This window comes from Pinus tabuliformis, chromosome 6, assembly GCF_031772625.1.
Source record: "Pinus tabuliformis cultivar Carrire ecotype Pingquan chromosome 6, CPIR1, whole genome shotgun sequence".
NCBI lineage: Eukaryota > Viridiplantae > Streptophyta > Pinopsida > Pinales > Pinaceae > Pinus > Pinus tabuliformis.
In genome coordinates, this window is record NC_142292.1 from 826,456,940 (window position 1) to 826,474,791 (window position 17,852).

General features: G+C 39.2%; 1 protein-coding gene across 1 annotated transcript; it reads left to right on the forward strand.

Annotated features, from left to right (window-relative positions):
* Positions 1-241: 241 nt before the first annotated feature.
* LOC149261384 (uncharacterized) lies at positions 242-1,177 on the forward strand. The gene has a single exon (XM_089368834.1). The coding sequence runs from the start codon at positions 242-244 to the stop codon at positions 1,175-1,177; it is 936 nt and encodes a 311-aa protein (XP_089224960.1).
* Positions 1,178-17,852: the final 16,675 nt, after the last annotated feature.

Here is a 17,852-nt window from a genome sequence, read left to right on the forward strand (position 1 = left end):
TCCTCCTTCTTCAAGAAACATTGGGAGCAGGAGAAGAAGTCTCAAAATCTCTGACAAAAATCCTGACTGGCTGGAGCATCCAGGCCTTGGATGCTAAAGGTCACTCTGGGGGACTAGCTATGGGGTTTAAAGAAGGGAAATTCAAAGCTTTAAATACCTGGGGGATGGATCAGGTGATGGGGATGGAAGTCTACTCTCAAGAACTATGCACTAACCTGATGATTGTTAACATATACGGGCCATGCCAGGGGAGAGCCCATTTCTGGAAGATCCTATTCTCCAAATCATTATTGAACAATCTGAATCTGGTGATCGGGGGAGACTTAAACTTCTCCATAGGCTCAGCCAAAACCTGGGGCCCTCTGCCAGAGAAGATCCGTTATCAGATTTTTTTACCAATCTTATCAGAGAAAACAAACTGTTGGATATAAACTTATTGAAGATTAGACCTACCTGGAGGAATAGGAGAATAGGGGAAGACCGTGTAGCAAAAAGATTGGATCAATTCCTCCTTCGTGAGGAAGCAACAACAAATATTCCAGTGTTTTTCCAGTGGGTGGGTGAAGGGGGAAACTCAGATCATATGCCAATCTTGCTAGAATTAACCAAGCTCCCCAAAAAACCGGCAGCTCCCTTTAAATTCAATCCCACTTGGTTACTGGAGGAATCCTATAACTCTCTTTTTAAGGACACCTGGAGACCTGTAAGGGCCAGTGACTCTGAAGACAAAGCCTTCCTCTTCATGGAGAACCTGAAACGCCTTAAAAAAGCTACGGTGAATTGGGCTAAGGTGAAGAAATTGAAAGAGGATGAAGATCTCATTCAAATAGGGAAGAACCTACAAATGCTCGAAAGCCCTGAAGCTGACGGTTATGAAACACAGGAAAAAAGGGATAGAATTATGCAGCTGGAATCCCAAAGGAATAAAATCCTTTTAGCAAGAGAAGAACAATGGCGAATGAAAAGCAGAGCCATCTGGCTAAGGGCAGGGGATGAGAACACCAAATTCTTCCAAAATTATGCGAGAGGAAGGAAGAATGTGAATACCATTTGGAAATTGAGGGCCGAGGGAGGAAGAGAGGCTCGATCATTCGAGGATCTCTCACAGATGGGTATAAGACATTTCCAAAACCTATTCACTGCCCCGATGGAAGTATCCTTGGCTGAAGTGATCTGAACAGCCCAGACCTTTCCTCGTTATGTGGATGAAGAGGATTCAATGGAACTAATGGGAGAAGTCATGAGGGGGGAGGTGGAAGGAATTATAAAATCTATGCCAAAGGATAAGAGCCCAGGTCCAGACGGATGGATGGTGGAGCTGTTCCAACATTTCTTTGAGAAAATTGGGCATGAGCTTACCGAAGTTGTTGAAGAATCTAGAAGGAAAGGGGTCATATATCCCCCTTTTAATTCAACTTTCATAGCCCTCATCCCGAAGAAAGAAGAACCAACCTCCTTTGAGGATTTCAGACCAATTTCCCTTTGCAACTGTATCTACAAAATCATAGCGAAGGTGATTTCTCTTCAAGTAAAGCCAATTCTATCCAGGCATATGTCAAAATAACAATTCAGCTTTATAGATGGGAGACAGATTCATGAAGTAATTGGTGTGGCCCAGGAAACCATCCACAACATCAAACAAAAGAAATGAAAAGGAGTTGTAGTGAAAATAGACCTCTCAAAAGCTTTTGATAGGATCAATTGGATGTATATTCGCATGCTACTCACCCACTTGGGGTTCCAAGTAGATTTTATAAACTGGGTCATGGGATGCTTAACTAGTGTAAGCTTTGCGGTGCTCATCAATGGAGCAGCCTCCTCTTTCTTTCAAGGTCAAAGAGGGCTGAGACAAGGTTTTCCCCTCTCACCCTTCCTCTTCCTTCTGGCGGCCGAAGGACTCAGTCAGCTGCTCTTAGAAGCTAGAAGGAAAGGGGATATCAAAGGGTTGGAAGTGGCCGTCAATTTAAATATAACCCACCTACTGTTCGTGGATGACATTCTGCTCTTCAGTAATGGAAGAAGGAGTGAAACAAAGGAACTAAAAAGGATATTGGATCTCTTCTTGAAGGCTACAGGCATGCAAGTAAACAAGGAAAAATCACAACTGTTGTTGGAAGGTTTCAACAGACTGGAAGCAAATCAAATTAAAGAAGATTTTCCATTTGAAGATCGGAAGCTAGAAGACAACTTCAAATATCTAGGTTTCTTCCTGAAACCCAACTCATACAGGAAGCAGGATTGGCATTGGCTAATTGCAAAAATTGAATCAAGGATCACTCACTGGAGTTTTAAATGGATATCTAGAGTGAGTAGATTGACCCTCATTAAATCAGTCCTACTCGCTATACCTGTCTACTGGGCTGCTTTAACTTGGGTCCCGAAAGGGATTCTGGAAAAAATTAGAAGAGTCTGTAGCAGATTCTTATGGGTAGGCTCAAAGGAGGAGTCGGTACTACCATGGGTGGCTTGGGAGAAGGTGGCAAGGCCAAAGGAGTGGGGCGGATGGGGAATCAAAGACTTAACTACTTTTGGGTTGTCGCTAGCAGCAAAGCTGGGATGGAGGCTTATCAGAATGGAGAATCTCTGGACTATGGTGGTCAAGAGGAAATAAATTGATCCTATACCACTGGAAGACTAGATTAGAAGTTCAAATAAAAAGAAAGGAAGCACCTCAGTGGTGTGGAAAGCCACACTAGATGGCTTTAAGATCATTGAACAAGGGCTGTCCTGGCAAGTAGGAAATGGAGAACAAGTCTGGATAGGGAAGGATCCATGGGTAGGGTGCAACAAAGATTTCACTCTATCCCCGGGCCTCATTAACCAACTCGACACAAGAGGCATCCAAAATCTCAGTCAGATCGAGAACCATGGCCATTCCTCCATTTGGGGACAAGCCTGGTTATCAGGGTCGGACCTAAATCTTAACCAACATTGGAGGGGGGAATGGAACACCTTCATTATGGAACTGTCCAGATCCAATGTCTGGCTTAGAGATAGACCTGATCAATTAGTCTGGGTACATGCAGACTCGGGTAACTACTCCCCAAAACAAGGATATAAGTACCTAATGTCGAAGAAAGGTTGGGGAAATCAGGACTGGTGGGTTACCTCAATCTGGAAACTACAATGTCCGGCAAAAGCCTGAATGTTCTTCTAGTGCATCCTCAAGAAGAAGGTGCCAACCTGGGATATACTTCAGAAAAGATATAAGTCGGGTCCAGGGAGATGCGTCTTATGCAAAAATGACATTGAATCGATTCAACACCTTTTTGTAGAATTCTCATTCTCAAGAGAGGTATGGCTGGCAGTAGGGAGACTGATCCAAAAGAGGGTGACATGGGAAGGGAGGACAATAGCGGAAGTATGGCAAACTTGGTGGAAGCAACACCCTGAAGGGAACCTGAGAAACCTACCTCTAATCATTTCCTGGGGTATATGGCTAGCAAGGAATAAAAGTATTTTTAAAGAACAAAATCCCTCGGTGGGGAATACAGTTGTTGGATGCGCGACAATCTTCTCTAGCATTCCTGAGCCAAGCCGAGAGGAAATTCCCCACCCTGTTAGAGAGGAGCACATTAAGGAAGGAGTTCCTTGGGCATACTTCGATGGGGCCTCCAGCCAAAACAATAAATGTGGGGCTGGGTTGGTTATTCACCTAAACACTCATAGATGCCTCAAAGCCTCAGTGGGGCTGGGGACCGGATCCAACAATTTTGCAGAACTGTCTGCCTTAAAACTTCTACTCTGTTGGCTTACCCACTTGGGCATACTCACGATTCAGATCTTCGGGGACTCAATGAATATCATCAAATGGTTCAATGGAATGAGCAGATGTCAAAATTACATATTATCACCATTGTTAGAAGAGACAAAACATTTAAAGTCTTTTTTTAATGAATTTTCTTTATGTCACATTTACAGGGAACGCAATGATACAACAAACTAGCTTTCTAAAGCAGGTTTGCAACAAGATCTAGGCAGTTGGAGGATAGAGGAATTTGATATGGATGAGATCCGTGTGTCGGATCTTCCACCATATGTTTAAAAATCCATATTTTACTCTAATCACAGCCTAGTTTCAAGCATTTTTTTTTTCGCTTGTAAAATAGTAGACAGTTTACTCTATAACATTACCATAACAACTTATTAACTCTCATAAAACTTTCAGCTGATTCATCCCTGTTTGGGTTGTTTTCCTTTCTAAGGAGACCTGAGAATGACTCAGTCTCATCGGTATGTGTTTCTTTTTATTTTTGGGCATATGATGATGTTTTTTCTCAGATAGCTGATCTAACGGGGTTGTTTTCCTCTCTAAGGAGGCCCATGTTTTTAAAAAAGGATTAGTGATATGATGCTAGACAAAGTATGATTGGAAAATCATATAATCAATTGATTGGAAAATCATACAATCAATTGAATGCCTAACAACATATACAATGTAACTTTTTATCAATCACAATAAAAAGTTCTATTTTTTCCTTGGAATAAAAAAATACCTTGGGGTTTTAGAATGAATCCCTTGGATTTATAATATCAATCTCTTGGGTTTGTCAATCTAAGGGTTCATATTCCTAGGGTATAATATTATTCATAAGTTTTATAATATTGACCATGGTAAACCATGGTCAAATGTGGCATTGTGACAAATATTGTCGCAATATGAAAATCAACTAGGGTAAAACATGGTCAACCATGTTTATTTTAGGGTTTATAGTATTTTTCTTCAGGTTTGTATACCTAGGATTTATAATAATAATTCATTGGATTTATCCTCCGGCCCATGGTCCAATGCCGCATTGTGACAAAGATTGTCTCAATATGGAAATCAACCATGGTCAACCATTGTCCAACGTTGCATTGTGAGAAAGGTTGTCTCAATATGAAAATCAATCATGGTCAACCATTGTCCATCATCGCATTGTGGAAATTATTTTGTCAATATGAAAATCAATTGTGGTCAACCATGTTTATTTTAGGGTTTATAATATATATCTTAGGGTTTATAATATTTATCCCATGGGTTTAATATTATTCCCTTCAGTTTATAATACTTTAGGGTTTTATAATTAATCCCTTGGGTTTATCAATCTAAGGGATCATATTCCTACGATATAATATTATTCATAAGTTTTATAATATTAATCCTAGGTTTTTATATAAGTCTCTTAGGTTTATAATCATGGTCAACCATGCACAACCATGGTCCAATGTTACACTGTGAGAAATATTTTCTCAATATGAAAATCAACCATGTTCAACCATGGTCATAATGTGACAAAGGTTGTCTCTTGGTCCAACGTCACATTGTCACAACATGGCGATCCATGGTCAACCATGGTCCAACATCGCATTGCGACTGTGATTGTATCAATACGAAAATAAACCATAGTCAAACATGATCAATCATTGTCCAACATCACATTATGAGAAAGTTTGTCTTGATATGAAAATCATTCATGGTAAACCATAGTACAATGTTGCATTGTGACAAATATTTTGTCAATATGAAAACCAACTTTGGTCAGCCATGGTCAACATGTTTATTTTAGGGTTTGTAATTTTTATCTTAGTGTTTATATACCTTGGGGTTATAATATTTATCCCTTGGGTTTTTAGTATTAATCCCTTGGGTTTATTATTCCTTTGGGTTTATAATATTTATCTTAGGGTTTATATACCTTGGGTTTATAATATTAATCCCTTGGGGTTTTAGAATTAATCCTTTGGATTTATAATATCAGTATCTTAGGTTTGTCAATCTAAGGGTTCATATTACTAGGGTATAATATTATTCATAAGTTTTATAATATTAACCATGGTCGACCATGGTCAAATGTCGCATTGTGACAAATATTGTCTCAATATGAAAATCAACTAGGGTAAAACATGGTCGACCATGTTTATTGTAGGATTTATAGTATTTGTATTAGAGTTTGTATACCTAGGATTTATAATATTAATCCCTTGGGTTTATCCTTGGGTCCATGGTCCAACGTCGCATTGTGACAAAGATTGTTTCAATATGAAAATCAACCATTGTTAACCATTATCCAATGTCGCATTGTGAGAAAGGTTTTCTCAATATGAAAATGATTCACGGTCAACCATAGTCCAACTTGTTATTTAATAAGTTAAATGATAATAATTAATAATAAGTTAATTAATTAATTTAAATTAATAATAATAATAATAATAATCAATAATAATAATAATATTCATAATAATAATTTTTAGTATTACTATTCATAATCATAATAATAATGTGATTGATATATGCCTTCGGCGTATATCAACGACATTTACTAATGTGGTTGTGCTAGTAAATTTTACTACTGAGCACTTGGAAATTAATCGACCATTAGTTTTATTGTGGTGTGTGTTTAGCCTGATTAGTGCATGCTTACTTCACAATGTTAGCAAATTTTGTGTCCATAAAATTGGATCTGTCAGTAATTGAGGTGTAATCAAGGTGAAATTTGAGGAAAGTCCACAGATTATGGGTCTTATGGGCCTCACAGTAAAGGTTAAAATTATTATTAAGGATAGAAAATATTATTGATAATGATAGAATAAACAAGGAGATGACAACAAAACATTTCAAGACAAGTTGACACACAATGATTTGATTGTGGAGAAAAATTAGAATCAGAAATTTTATGATCTTATTATCAAAAATGATTCATAGACAATCTACTTGAAACTTACAGGAAGAGTTTCAACTCTAAGAATTTTTTGCAGCTTCTACAGAAAAAGACTTTCAATAGGGAAGCCACCTTATATTGAATGTGATTCCACTTAAATAAGATCTTTTCTTTGCTTCCTATCTACTTCCTGTTTCTATAAAACCCTCAGTAATATTTCAAGGGAAAGAATATTGGTTAGGACACTATACTAATATATATTTAATGATGGATACAATATATTTCATGCGTTGAAGTGGGAGTTTAGTGATACAATATACTTTGACTAGTACAAGACATTTAATTACTTGTAAGCATAAATGGTTCAAAATTGAATTAATATCCTTAAATGTTGTTGGTTATGTTTTCATTTCCCTAATGAATCTTCAATATGCCTTTCTTTCTCCACTTGTGTTAAGTGAATGGTTTGTTCTGTATGGTTTGTGTTCCTACTTTCAATATATGCTATTAATCTGCTAAGAACCTAGAAGATAATACTTAAGATTTAGCCAACATATTCTTTACTATCAACTCACTCTATTAGTTCCTAAGAAGATTACTACTTAAGATTTAGCCAACATGTTATGTACTTATAGTCAACGTTTTTCTCATATTTTGCCAGTATTTGGAGTCAGTCTGTGACATTTGTGTATATTTGAAATCTTGTAGGATTAGTATATTGAAATATTTTGTCAAGTTTTTTATTTTTTTCTCGATTAAATGCCACTCTAATATTTATTGATATGCTTGAGAGCATGATTACGGGAAGGAATTCATGTATAAGGTAACATTTTATGTTTGATTGACAAGAAAATTGCGCTAAGGGAATTCTTAGATTAGTACTTGTCATTTTATTTCATAATATGTTGGTTTTATTGAGATTGGAAATCCTTATGGTTGTAGTTGACATTTATTTCTAAATTCAGGTTGGATGTTACCTTCTTCCTATAAAGGGTTGTTTGTATTCTAGCACAACTACAATTTTGTCATATATGTGCATTAATGTAAGTGCTTGGTTGTTTTTCTAGTTCTCATGTCAATTAATGACAATGTGTTCACATTTCATTCATTAGTTTTCTTAGTTGTTACAAACGAGATGATTTCTTTTCCATTGTGCAGTATTGATACACTCATCGAGAGGAGCCGAGACCCATTAGTTTCAAATTATGGTAAAACCAATTTTAATAATTTATGTTTTTTTTTTCCACAGAAAAAAGACCGTCCTTTTATTACAAAAAGGGATTACATATATATGTAGGCATAACGCCGAGACTGTATCCACCGGCAGAGGGGAAAGTCTCAGCAGACTGTCATCCTGCTCGCGGAAGCAAAGCAAGCCAAAGCATGAAGGGAAGAAACCTCCAGCCACACGCTTCGGTAGAAACGAGATCCCAAAGGAAAAAACCAAAACGCGACCAGAGGGGGGCCACAGAAATCCACAGTGAGCACTATGAGGATTCGGCACAAAAAACAGAAACTACCGCTGCCTGGGCTTCCACAGAAAGGGAAAGCAACCCAAGGTACCCGACATAGTATGATAACTGAGAGAAAAATATACAAGGAGAACAGAAAAAACAAAACGAATATTTACAAACCCAGAGAAAATAGGGCAGATGAATTATGCAAAGATGGGTTGTTCGATGGATCGAACCACCCCATTTTCAACCTCCCAAACAGACCACGAGATCAACTCTGTCTTTATAAAGGCGGTCCGCGTCAAAATTCCTTTCCCGGTAAATGTGACTTAGAGATATCTCCATGAAAAAACTCTTAAGGCGTGAGACTTCTCTGAACAGAGTAATCAGAGAGAGATTGCTGCAACGCTGAGCCCCATTAAACCACTTCACCACATTCATGGAGTCCCCGAAGATCTGGGCTTCTCTCACATTTCTAAGAATAAGCCAACTGAGAAGGAGATGAAGGGCTTTCAACTCGGCAAAATTGTTGGAACCCTGTCCTAGGCCTATTGAAGCTTTAATAGTCTTTTCCTTTGAAAAGTGAATGATCAAGCCAGCCCTGCATCGACCATTATTATCCGAAGCCCCGTCAAAATATGCCCATGGCATAGAGTATCTAATGAGTTCAGGATAAACAGCTCTGGAAGGATTAAGGGATTGAGGAATAGGAATGCTTTCATAAATTGCCGCTCCTTCTGTGGCTAGTCTTCCAATAGGGAAGACAAAATCCTTGAAAATGACTTGATTTCCAGCTAGCCAAGTCCCCCATGTGATGAGCAGCGGAATGGTTCTTTCTCTTTCATTTGAGGAAGCATTCCACCAACTCTGCCAGGCCTCTAAGAGCCCCTGCCCTTCCCATCTGTAAGGGACATAATAAGTTAATTGATTTATCTTTGCAATAGCTCGTTTCCTCCTATGTTGTATAGTTGTGATGTATTTCATATTTGTGACATCGGGTGAAATTCATCAGAGGAAAAAGTTTTTTGGACCTTTCATAATGGTTTTACAAGCAATGGGACAATGGACTAGGTGATGAGGAATCTCCCATGAGCTTGCACAATGAATCTAAATTTATACAATGCTTCTAGTTATCAATTAGTTTTCTTATTTTGTCTTATTGCTTGCAGTTCTACAAAACATCTATGGAAGCCATGGGAGAAGAGAGTGATCATGTCCATACTACTACACTATCAGATGCAAATATTGTAAAGCCAAAATGTCTAAGATTTTCCCAAAATAAATTCCATCAAGGAACTTAAATTAAACAAATAAAATAAAAGCAAACCATGGCAACAAAATTGAAAAATACTATAAATTAAAAAAAACAAAATAAAAGCAAATTATCACAAAATTAAAATAAAAAATCAAACAAATAAAAAAAAACTACAAAAAGCCAGGCCATCAGTGAAATTGAAAACCAAAATGCCCGAACCTGATATCCGAAACCAAATAATAATAACAATACACCAACTACCCGAAAATGGGTAATCATAATAATAAAACATATGTTATCTCACATCAAGTAATAATAATAAAACACATAAAACACTTTGGCAATTGATATAAAAAAAAAAATTGTTCATCAACATTTTGTTAATCAGGCTATCAAGTCTCCTCAACTAATATAAAAAAATTCTCAAAACTAACATTTTGTCAATTGGACTATCTGCTTTGGACATAAAAAAATTCATTCACTTATATCTACCATGTTGTTTTGTATATCTGTTTTGCATTTTAATTATAATAAAATTTAATTTATGAGTCAAACATATATACATTTAAAAAATTATAAAATATATAATAAGATTTTTAATTATGGAAATTCAACTCTACTTTTAATTTTTAATTTGTAAATATGATTGGTTACAACATCATAGCTTAGCAATCAGATGTCCAAAAAACCATAACTCATTTCATTTACACTTGTTCATATAACATTTTTTTATTCATCAATTTAATTAAAAGGGTAAAAGGAGCATAATTACTTTTAAGATAAATATCAAATTTTGATCTATCACTAGTATTAAAAAAAGTTATCACTAGTCTATTTTATAAGATGAGTTATACTAGCAATTGCACCAGATGTTGCAAAGGAAGTCATAAGGCAATAACATATAAAATTAATTAATGCTTCTTTGAAAACTGTTGAAAGACAAAAAAATATCAAGAAAAGGCAACATCCATGCTACAATGCAATCTTACTACAATACTGCTTCTTTGAGCCTTACAAATCATAAGGCCTATGTTGAAGTTAAAGACCTTGTTTGATTATGCCAACATTAATGATTCGTAAATAAAGAAATAGATTGTGCTTTGCTATCTTCGAAATTAGAGGTTGTTTCTGGTACAATTCCTCCATCTTTCTTCTTGATCACTTCCTCCTGCTATAGATAACCTTAATGAGTAGAAAGACATTTTTTTATAGTTTGAAACACGTGTCTACAAAGGACTATAAAAATTTTGTAAATAAATTTTGAATTTCGATGTGAATTAAGATATACCCTTGAATAAAAATGCATAAATCTCCAATCTGGAAATTGAACCCAAGAATAGCATCAACTACACCTCTCCTTGAGAAAATTGTGTGTGTTTCTATTTTTGAATGTTGACTCACATTTGTATTATTTCCTTCAAGATCCTTGAAAATATTCTAAAGATCGCATTGCTATTTATCATTAATCTCCTTGGTGATTCCCATGTTCTTGTTTTAATCCAATAGATTACGCTTAAGTAATTCTAACGCATGTCATGAAGCTAAAAATAATGTAGAGATCATTCAACAACATTTAAACCATTTTATCTTGAAAATCAAGCAAGTGTGGTCCATAAGCACCACAATGAAAATACTCATTTTTTACATAAAAAAGACCACACCTCACCTTAGTTTTAAAATAATTGCTGCAAAATTTATATAACCTACTTGTCTATCTCACTGGTAAAAACATGAAAGAGTTATTGTGAAATTTTCATTTTAGGCAAGAAACATAGGGATAAACTTGACAAACAAAGTTGGATGAAGAAAAAACATGCATGTGGAAATTTCACATAGTGACCTTTGTGGTCCCATGAAAATTTAGTCATTGGCAATGTTGTGGGGAAAAGTATCCGACTCGGATGACCCTATCCCTACTCTAAAGGTGACAGTCTTTAGCAACAACTGAAAGCAAAGCTTTGATATTTTCCTTTATGAAAGTACAAAGAGAAGGAAGAAAAGATTAACCAACCGGTGTCTTTCGCTTTTGTCGATCCTTATCCTCTCTCTTTGTCTCTTGTTCCCAGCTCCTTGCTCTCTTTGCCGGTCCAGCTACACACAGATCCTGCACAAAACAAGAGAGGAAACTACAAGAAACATGTACTCATAACTGATGCATGGATTAGAGTGAATCAAATATACCAGTAAATACGATACATCAATGCAATACAAGTATATAGGAGAACATTCAAAGCTTTATTGATAAAAGTAACAGGGTTCTGAGAAGGTTACAACCATCAATGGCTCCAATCCAGCAGCACCTCCCCAGCAGCAAGAAATCTCCTCTTCACCTCTAGTAAGCAATCACCCAATAGCTCTGACTGTAAACCAACAGCACCTCCTTGCTTTACACAAAATTCCCTGCTTAGACCTCATAGAAGAGCTCTATATATAGGAGAGAAGAAGAGAGGATGAGTCAGCTTGAGACTGACATAAAGCTACCTTGTGTCCTCTCCCTCTTCAGTTAAACTTCAGTTCTTGAGTCCACTTGGAGATCCTTGCTTACACATGGAGATCAAGTACCTCTTACTCATCACAGGGCGAATCTCATGAACCAAGTGTCAGTTTGGAAGCTTCCTGGGCAATTGACACCTTGCAGAATGACTGTGCCACTTGGCCAATCTCGCCCAGCGCAGGTAGCCTTCATTAAATTTGACTTACAGCGCAGGTACAAAGAGGAGCAGTTGCAATACAGCGCAGATGCTCAGTGGAGCAGCTGACATGATCCAAAAATGGCCTGTTTCTGAGTGTTTTCAGGTGGAGAACTGATGGGAAGTGCTGTGGTTTGCTGACCTTGTTCTTCTAGGGGTAAGAACAACATGTTTAGGGACTGAGGATCCCTGTAATTATTGACATTTCATGCTCCATGTCGCGAGGCACAAAAATGTCTATAACAGTTGCCCCCTAAAGTATGAGGCCGTTTATCGGGTGAAATGCTTTATCTAGAGGGTCCGAAGTTCATTCCAGTGCTGAGGAGGCGCCCTGTAATACAATACAATACAATACATTATTTTTCATTCTGTTTTCATGATCTAGCTGAGGCGGGCATTCCCATGCTCAGCTTTTATAAATACATTTTGGTACATATGACAGATGATCGTCTGAAGGTAGACTGATAATTTTCTGCTGAAATTATCATCCTTTGAATAGGATGATCATCTGCTGCAATGATGTACATGGCAAATGCTTTTATATTTCCTGAATATATATCGCAGCCCGGATGGATGAAACTAGATCCGGGGTCTTCAAACTCGTTCGATCTTCACTCTAAGTACAAGTCGATCCATGTGAGAATTTCGCTGAAGTCGAACATGGAAAGACATCGCTTGATTACCGGTCAATAATGAAAACCGTTAACAAGCGCGAGAGGAATCACCAATAATGACGATGACCCTCAAGGTACTGCAGTACAATTCACGTGGCGTGAATAAAGGACTTGGCGTCGAACGCCACGCAAAATCTTCTGGTCGAAGGTCATTGATGTATACCTGTCGCCGGAAGTGAGAAACTTGCCATTGAGGCATGCAAGCTTCAAAGTACTGATGGGGGTGTTCCTAGATCAACTTCTTGGATAATGAGCTGAAGTCGACAAGAAGCGATCCGTCAAAGGAGGGCCTTAATGAATCCCACATCAATGACACGGAACGGAGCTAATGATTTTAGTGGAGGTGAAAACAAACTGTGACATATGATTCAGGGTGGCGATCATGAATGGATGAAGGATAATGTATGGCAGTGGATGGGACACGGTTGACACTTTCAGAATGACCCCTCTTGAACATATAACGACACTGATGCGATGGATCGGTAGCATTACCCCAAAAGTGGATGGTTTGGCGAGGACCATGGCGATGAGACCGGTGAATGAAACAACCCAACCCGATGTGGTACGGAGGAAAAGTGTCATGTTCAAGAGTGACTTGCTACCATTAAACTTTGATGTTCTCCCAATTTTTCCCCAGTCATTTCTGACTAGTACCTCTTTATTTTTGTCAAGCTTGAGGAGGATAACATATGCTTGTTCTATAACCTGCCCTTCGGGCAAGCCCATCGCTAAGATTTAACGAGCCTAGCGATAGGGAAACTCGTTCTCGTCTAAAGACAAGTTTGTCGCTATTTAATCATTTTAACGAGTCTAACGACAAGGAAAACTCGGTCCTTTTCATTTTTAGAGAGTCTGAAAAGGTACAGAAAGTCAACTCCATGATTCCTTTTTCGTCATCTAATCCCTTAAGTCTGAAAAAGTATAAAACAATACAGAAGGGATGGCTGTTCGGTTGCTTTAACGAGCCGAACAAAACAAGCGCTCGATCTTTTTGTGCAATAATCCCTCAGGTCCAAAAAGATTAAAATCTAGAGGAGGGATAGCTTTCCGGTAGCTTTAACGAGCTGGAAGGCCAAAACTCGGCAAACTTTTCATATTTTACGAGTCAGTGAAAAGAGCTCAAAGAAGACTCGTCTTTTGAGGAACGAGTGATGAACAGGGATAGCAGCAGATTCCAGGTACAGGTTGGAATTCTCCAATCACGGCAGCGTCACAAGGATGGCTAAGTGAAATCACTCTTCGCAGCTGTTCCTCAAAATGGGTAAACAAACATATGGAGGTGAACGATTGGCCAAATGAACGGATGGAGGTGATGGCATATAAACACGACCAAGGGCTTTTAATATGGCTTTCAAAGGTTACATTTCTCGAGGTTGTTTACCGGTTCATTTTTTCTGGATGAGCTTGAACTGCTAGGGAAAGATTGCTCACAATTTACGTTTATTTTTTAACGAGCATGAACTTCTGCACAAAAATTGCTCGATTCTTTTGCATGCCCCCAGCATCATAATGACGCATGTCAAAGGAGGGTGCCCCCCAAGCTTCATTGCATTCATCTTGGTGGTTGGAATGAAGGTTTACCTCGGGGATTTGTTTCATTTTTTAATGAGGTTGACACAAGATTAGAACCGTCCTCAGGACTCCTTATTTCATTTTTTAACGAGGTTGACATGAGTTAGGAACTATCCTCGAAGCCCACTGTATTTACAGTATTTCCATTAGGGCGATGATCCATGCTGACAAAATGTTTAGGAATCTTCCGAATCCATTAGAAGATCTCATATCGTAGGTTTCCACTGTGGCCACTTCCGCCAGATTACTTGCAGGCGGTAGGGCAAAAGTACCCATTAAGGCAGGGTCTTTCAGGAGACCTACTCCAATATTTTGAAGCGAATGATCGCTTCCATGGATCATTGGAATGCTTCCCGTAACTTGTGAACTGTCGGGGAGGAAAGTTTGTTGATCGACGACTGTAATCCCTCCTTGAAAGGGAAATGCAATCTTCCTGAAGTAGGTCGACACGACTGCGGCCATGGCATATATCCAGGGCCTTCCTAGTAGGATGTTGTAATCGAGGTTTCCATCAATTACTTCAACATCGACTTCTACTGTTTTGCCCCCCAGTTCAACTTGCAAGTTACCTAAAATCCCGTAGGGAGTGTATGATCGTCCATCAAATGCTTTTAAGGTCGTTGACGATCTCGACAAGGGTGGTGAGCCTAAATTTTTCCAGCAACTCATCGACATAAGACATGTAGATGCCCCCTCATCAATAATTGTTCGATGAACAGTTTTGTTGAGGGCTTTCACTTGAATAAGGAAAGCTAGTTGAGCTGGTAACTTAGGGTCATATCCTTTATGATCAAAGGCCACAAGATTGGAATCCATTGGGCCAATCCCACCTATTGCTGATAATAAAGTTTGCTCTTGGGAGGGGCAATTTTGCGGTACCTCAAGTGTCGACATAGCGGACGGCGATTGGGCCAGGTCCTCTATTATATTATAATTCTGTGCTATTTTGGCACGAGGATTAAATGTCGATTTGTGTACTACTCCCTTTGGCAACTTTATCATTGGTTCAGGAGTGATGGGTGGCACAACTTTGGTCAAAGCTGTCGTTGAACTACTAGGTTGTTCATTAGCCTTGTTATTTGACAGCCATGGATTCCCGTAGTCTTTATTCCTTGTCAAAGCATTATTCTGCTGCTTTGAGGTAGACAACATAAGCACTTGGGATCGGGAAGCATTTTGATTAACAACCATATTTTGACCAGGATTAGGAAACGGATCAGTCAACACAGCTGAGGTTTTCGGACTCTTAAAGAATCTTTTAAGCTCAGCTTTGCATGGACAATCTGCTGTCCAATGATCCTCATCGCATATATGACACCCCGAAGGGGGTTTCCCTTTTCTCCCTTTCTTTTTCTTCTTGTCTCCTGGTTGCTTCAGTTGTTTTCCCTTGTTGTCCGACACGGCACTTACTTCCGAGGCAAGAAGTTTTTCATTTGCATTTTGATTCGAAGTCTTACGGGTTTTCTTAGACGAATCCCGTGTTGACTTTGCGTTTGCAGTGCCAATCACACCATCGCCGGCATGAGAGTCACTATTTGATCCAGGAGGGGGAGGAATTGAAAATTACGGTCTAGGGGCATCAGGTATCTTGTCATAGAGCGTGCCAGACTGAGTATATACTAAGTCTAAATACTGGGCACGAGCAATAACTTGCTCCTCTGTTACGACGCCTCCCTTGGCCACATCTTCTGTTATAGCAGGAAGAAGCGACTTTATAAACCACTCAGCTAAAAGCTGATCTGGAACATAAGTCTTTACCATTCTGCGACGACGACGCCACTCATGTATATGATCTGATATATGTGTGGCCGTTGTCTGCTTGAAATTGGTTAAGATCTCGGTTCCAGTTTCGTACCTTATAGGTAACTGAAAGTGTGTTAAGAAAGTCGTGGCTAGGGAACTAAAATTGTCGAAAGAGGCTCTAGGTAATTCAATATACCATTTAGCCGCCAGACCAGTCAATGTCCTCTGGAAAAGGCGAAGCCTTATCGAATCATCATTCAAGGTATTCGACGAACACCACAGATGGAATGTCATCACATGATTCGACGGGTCTTCGCCAGGATTTCCATTGAATTTAGGAATGTCCGAAGGAAGTTTGTGAGGAATCGCTGGCCACCAATGGGCATAGGCGATTGGATCGTTCGTTAATCGATGTAAATCTGGTAATTCTAGGGTCGCCACGAATGGCAACTGCTGATTCAGGTTTGGCGAGGCGTACCCAGGATACGATGGAATCGCCTGAGCAGTAGGCCTTTGCATACCAGCATAATGCAACTGATGTTGATATGACTGATACGGCTGGTGGGCTTGGCCACTGTAAAGTGGTTGATTTAACCCGTTCTGAATATAGGGTTGCCCACTATTTGCAAAGATCTGTTGCTCAGATCCCTGGTACACTTGTTGAAACTGAGGTTGTTGGTATTGCACCATCCATGGCTGCGAAGCCATGTTTTGCTGTGCGATACTAACCGACGGACCAAGATGCGGGGTTATGGTTCCCGTTTGTATCTGTGTCGTCCCGACAGTTGGCGATTGTGGTTGTGTTGCAGGGTCAAGGGGCTGTTGCATTACAACTTGGGGTTGACATACAACAGGCATCGATTGAACTTGCGACACGGTTACAATTGCTGGCGTCGTCGGGATACTAGACATAGGTACACACTGTTGCATGGAATATACAACTCTTGGTTGTTGGGGTAACATAGGTACCCAACCACTCGTCGTTACTTCAGTCAAACCTGAATGTTGTTGAAAACTGCCGTATGGGTATCCCCCCGGAAGGGGAAGTGAAAGGGCATATTGCCCCCCATACGGTAACAATCCGGAGCTCAAGGGTGTAGATGGCCTTTGAGGACTGGATGGCCCAAACTGATTTCCAAAGGGATCAATTTGTCTAGTTTCAACATAAGAATTACCGGGTATTATACCGGAAGAACAAACTGGGACAGACCAAGTTGTCGTAATGGTCCCTGGGTGGACTCCTTCTAGCTGATGAGAGCTAGTCGGGACAGCTGGTGTGCCGGCAAACATCGTTGGATTGGCAGCAGGAGCTTCTGCTGTCGCTGTGTCGTTTGGCACAGTCCTAGATGTCGACAGTTGCTCAGACATTTTAAGTCTATCCAATAAACTGCCTAACGATTCTACAGGAACTTCCTGTGGCGATGGACAAACTTCTGATGCAGAAGGAAAAAGAGTGGTGCCTACTCCAAAATGAGTTGGAGTATTTGCTTGCTGGTCCTCTACGATTTCCTCTATTGCGATCAGACCAGGAGGAAGAGGAAGACCGTCAGGTCCGTAAAAGATTTCTGGTGCCGAAGAAGGGGTTGCTTCGACAGCGACAGTTGTTTGAACAACAAGACTCTGTGGACCGGTTTCAGATGGAACTGGTTCAGTTATGCAAGTACTTGTCTTCAGACTAGGATCAGTACAACTGTCCCTCTGTTGCTGTTGAACTTCTTCAATAGAGGCAGGGATTCCAGAAATATTAGGAGTGACCAAAATCTCAGATGTTGTCGGAACTGTTGTTCTAACTTTAATGGGAGATTTTAACCCGGTCAAGCGAG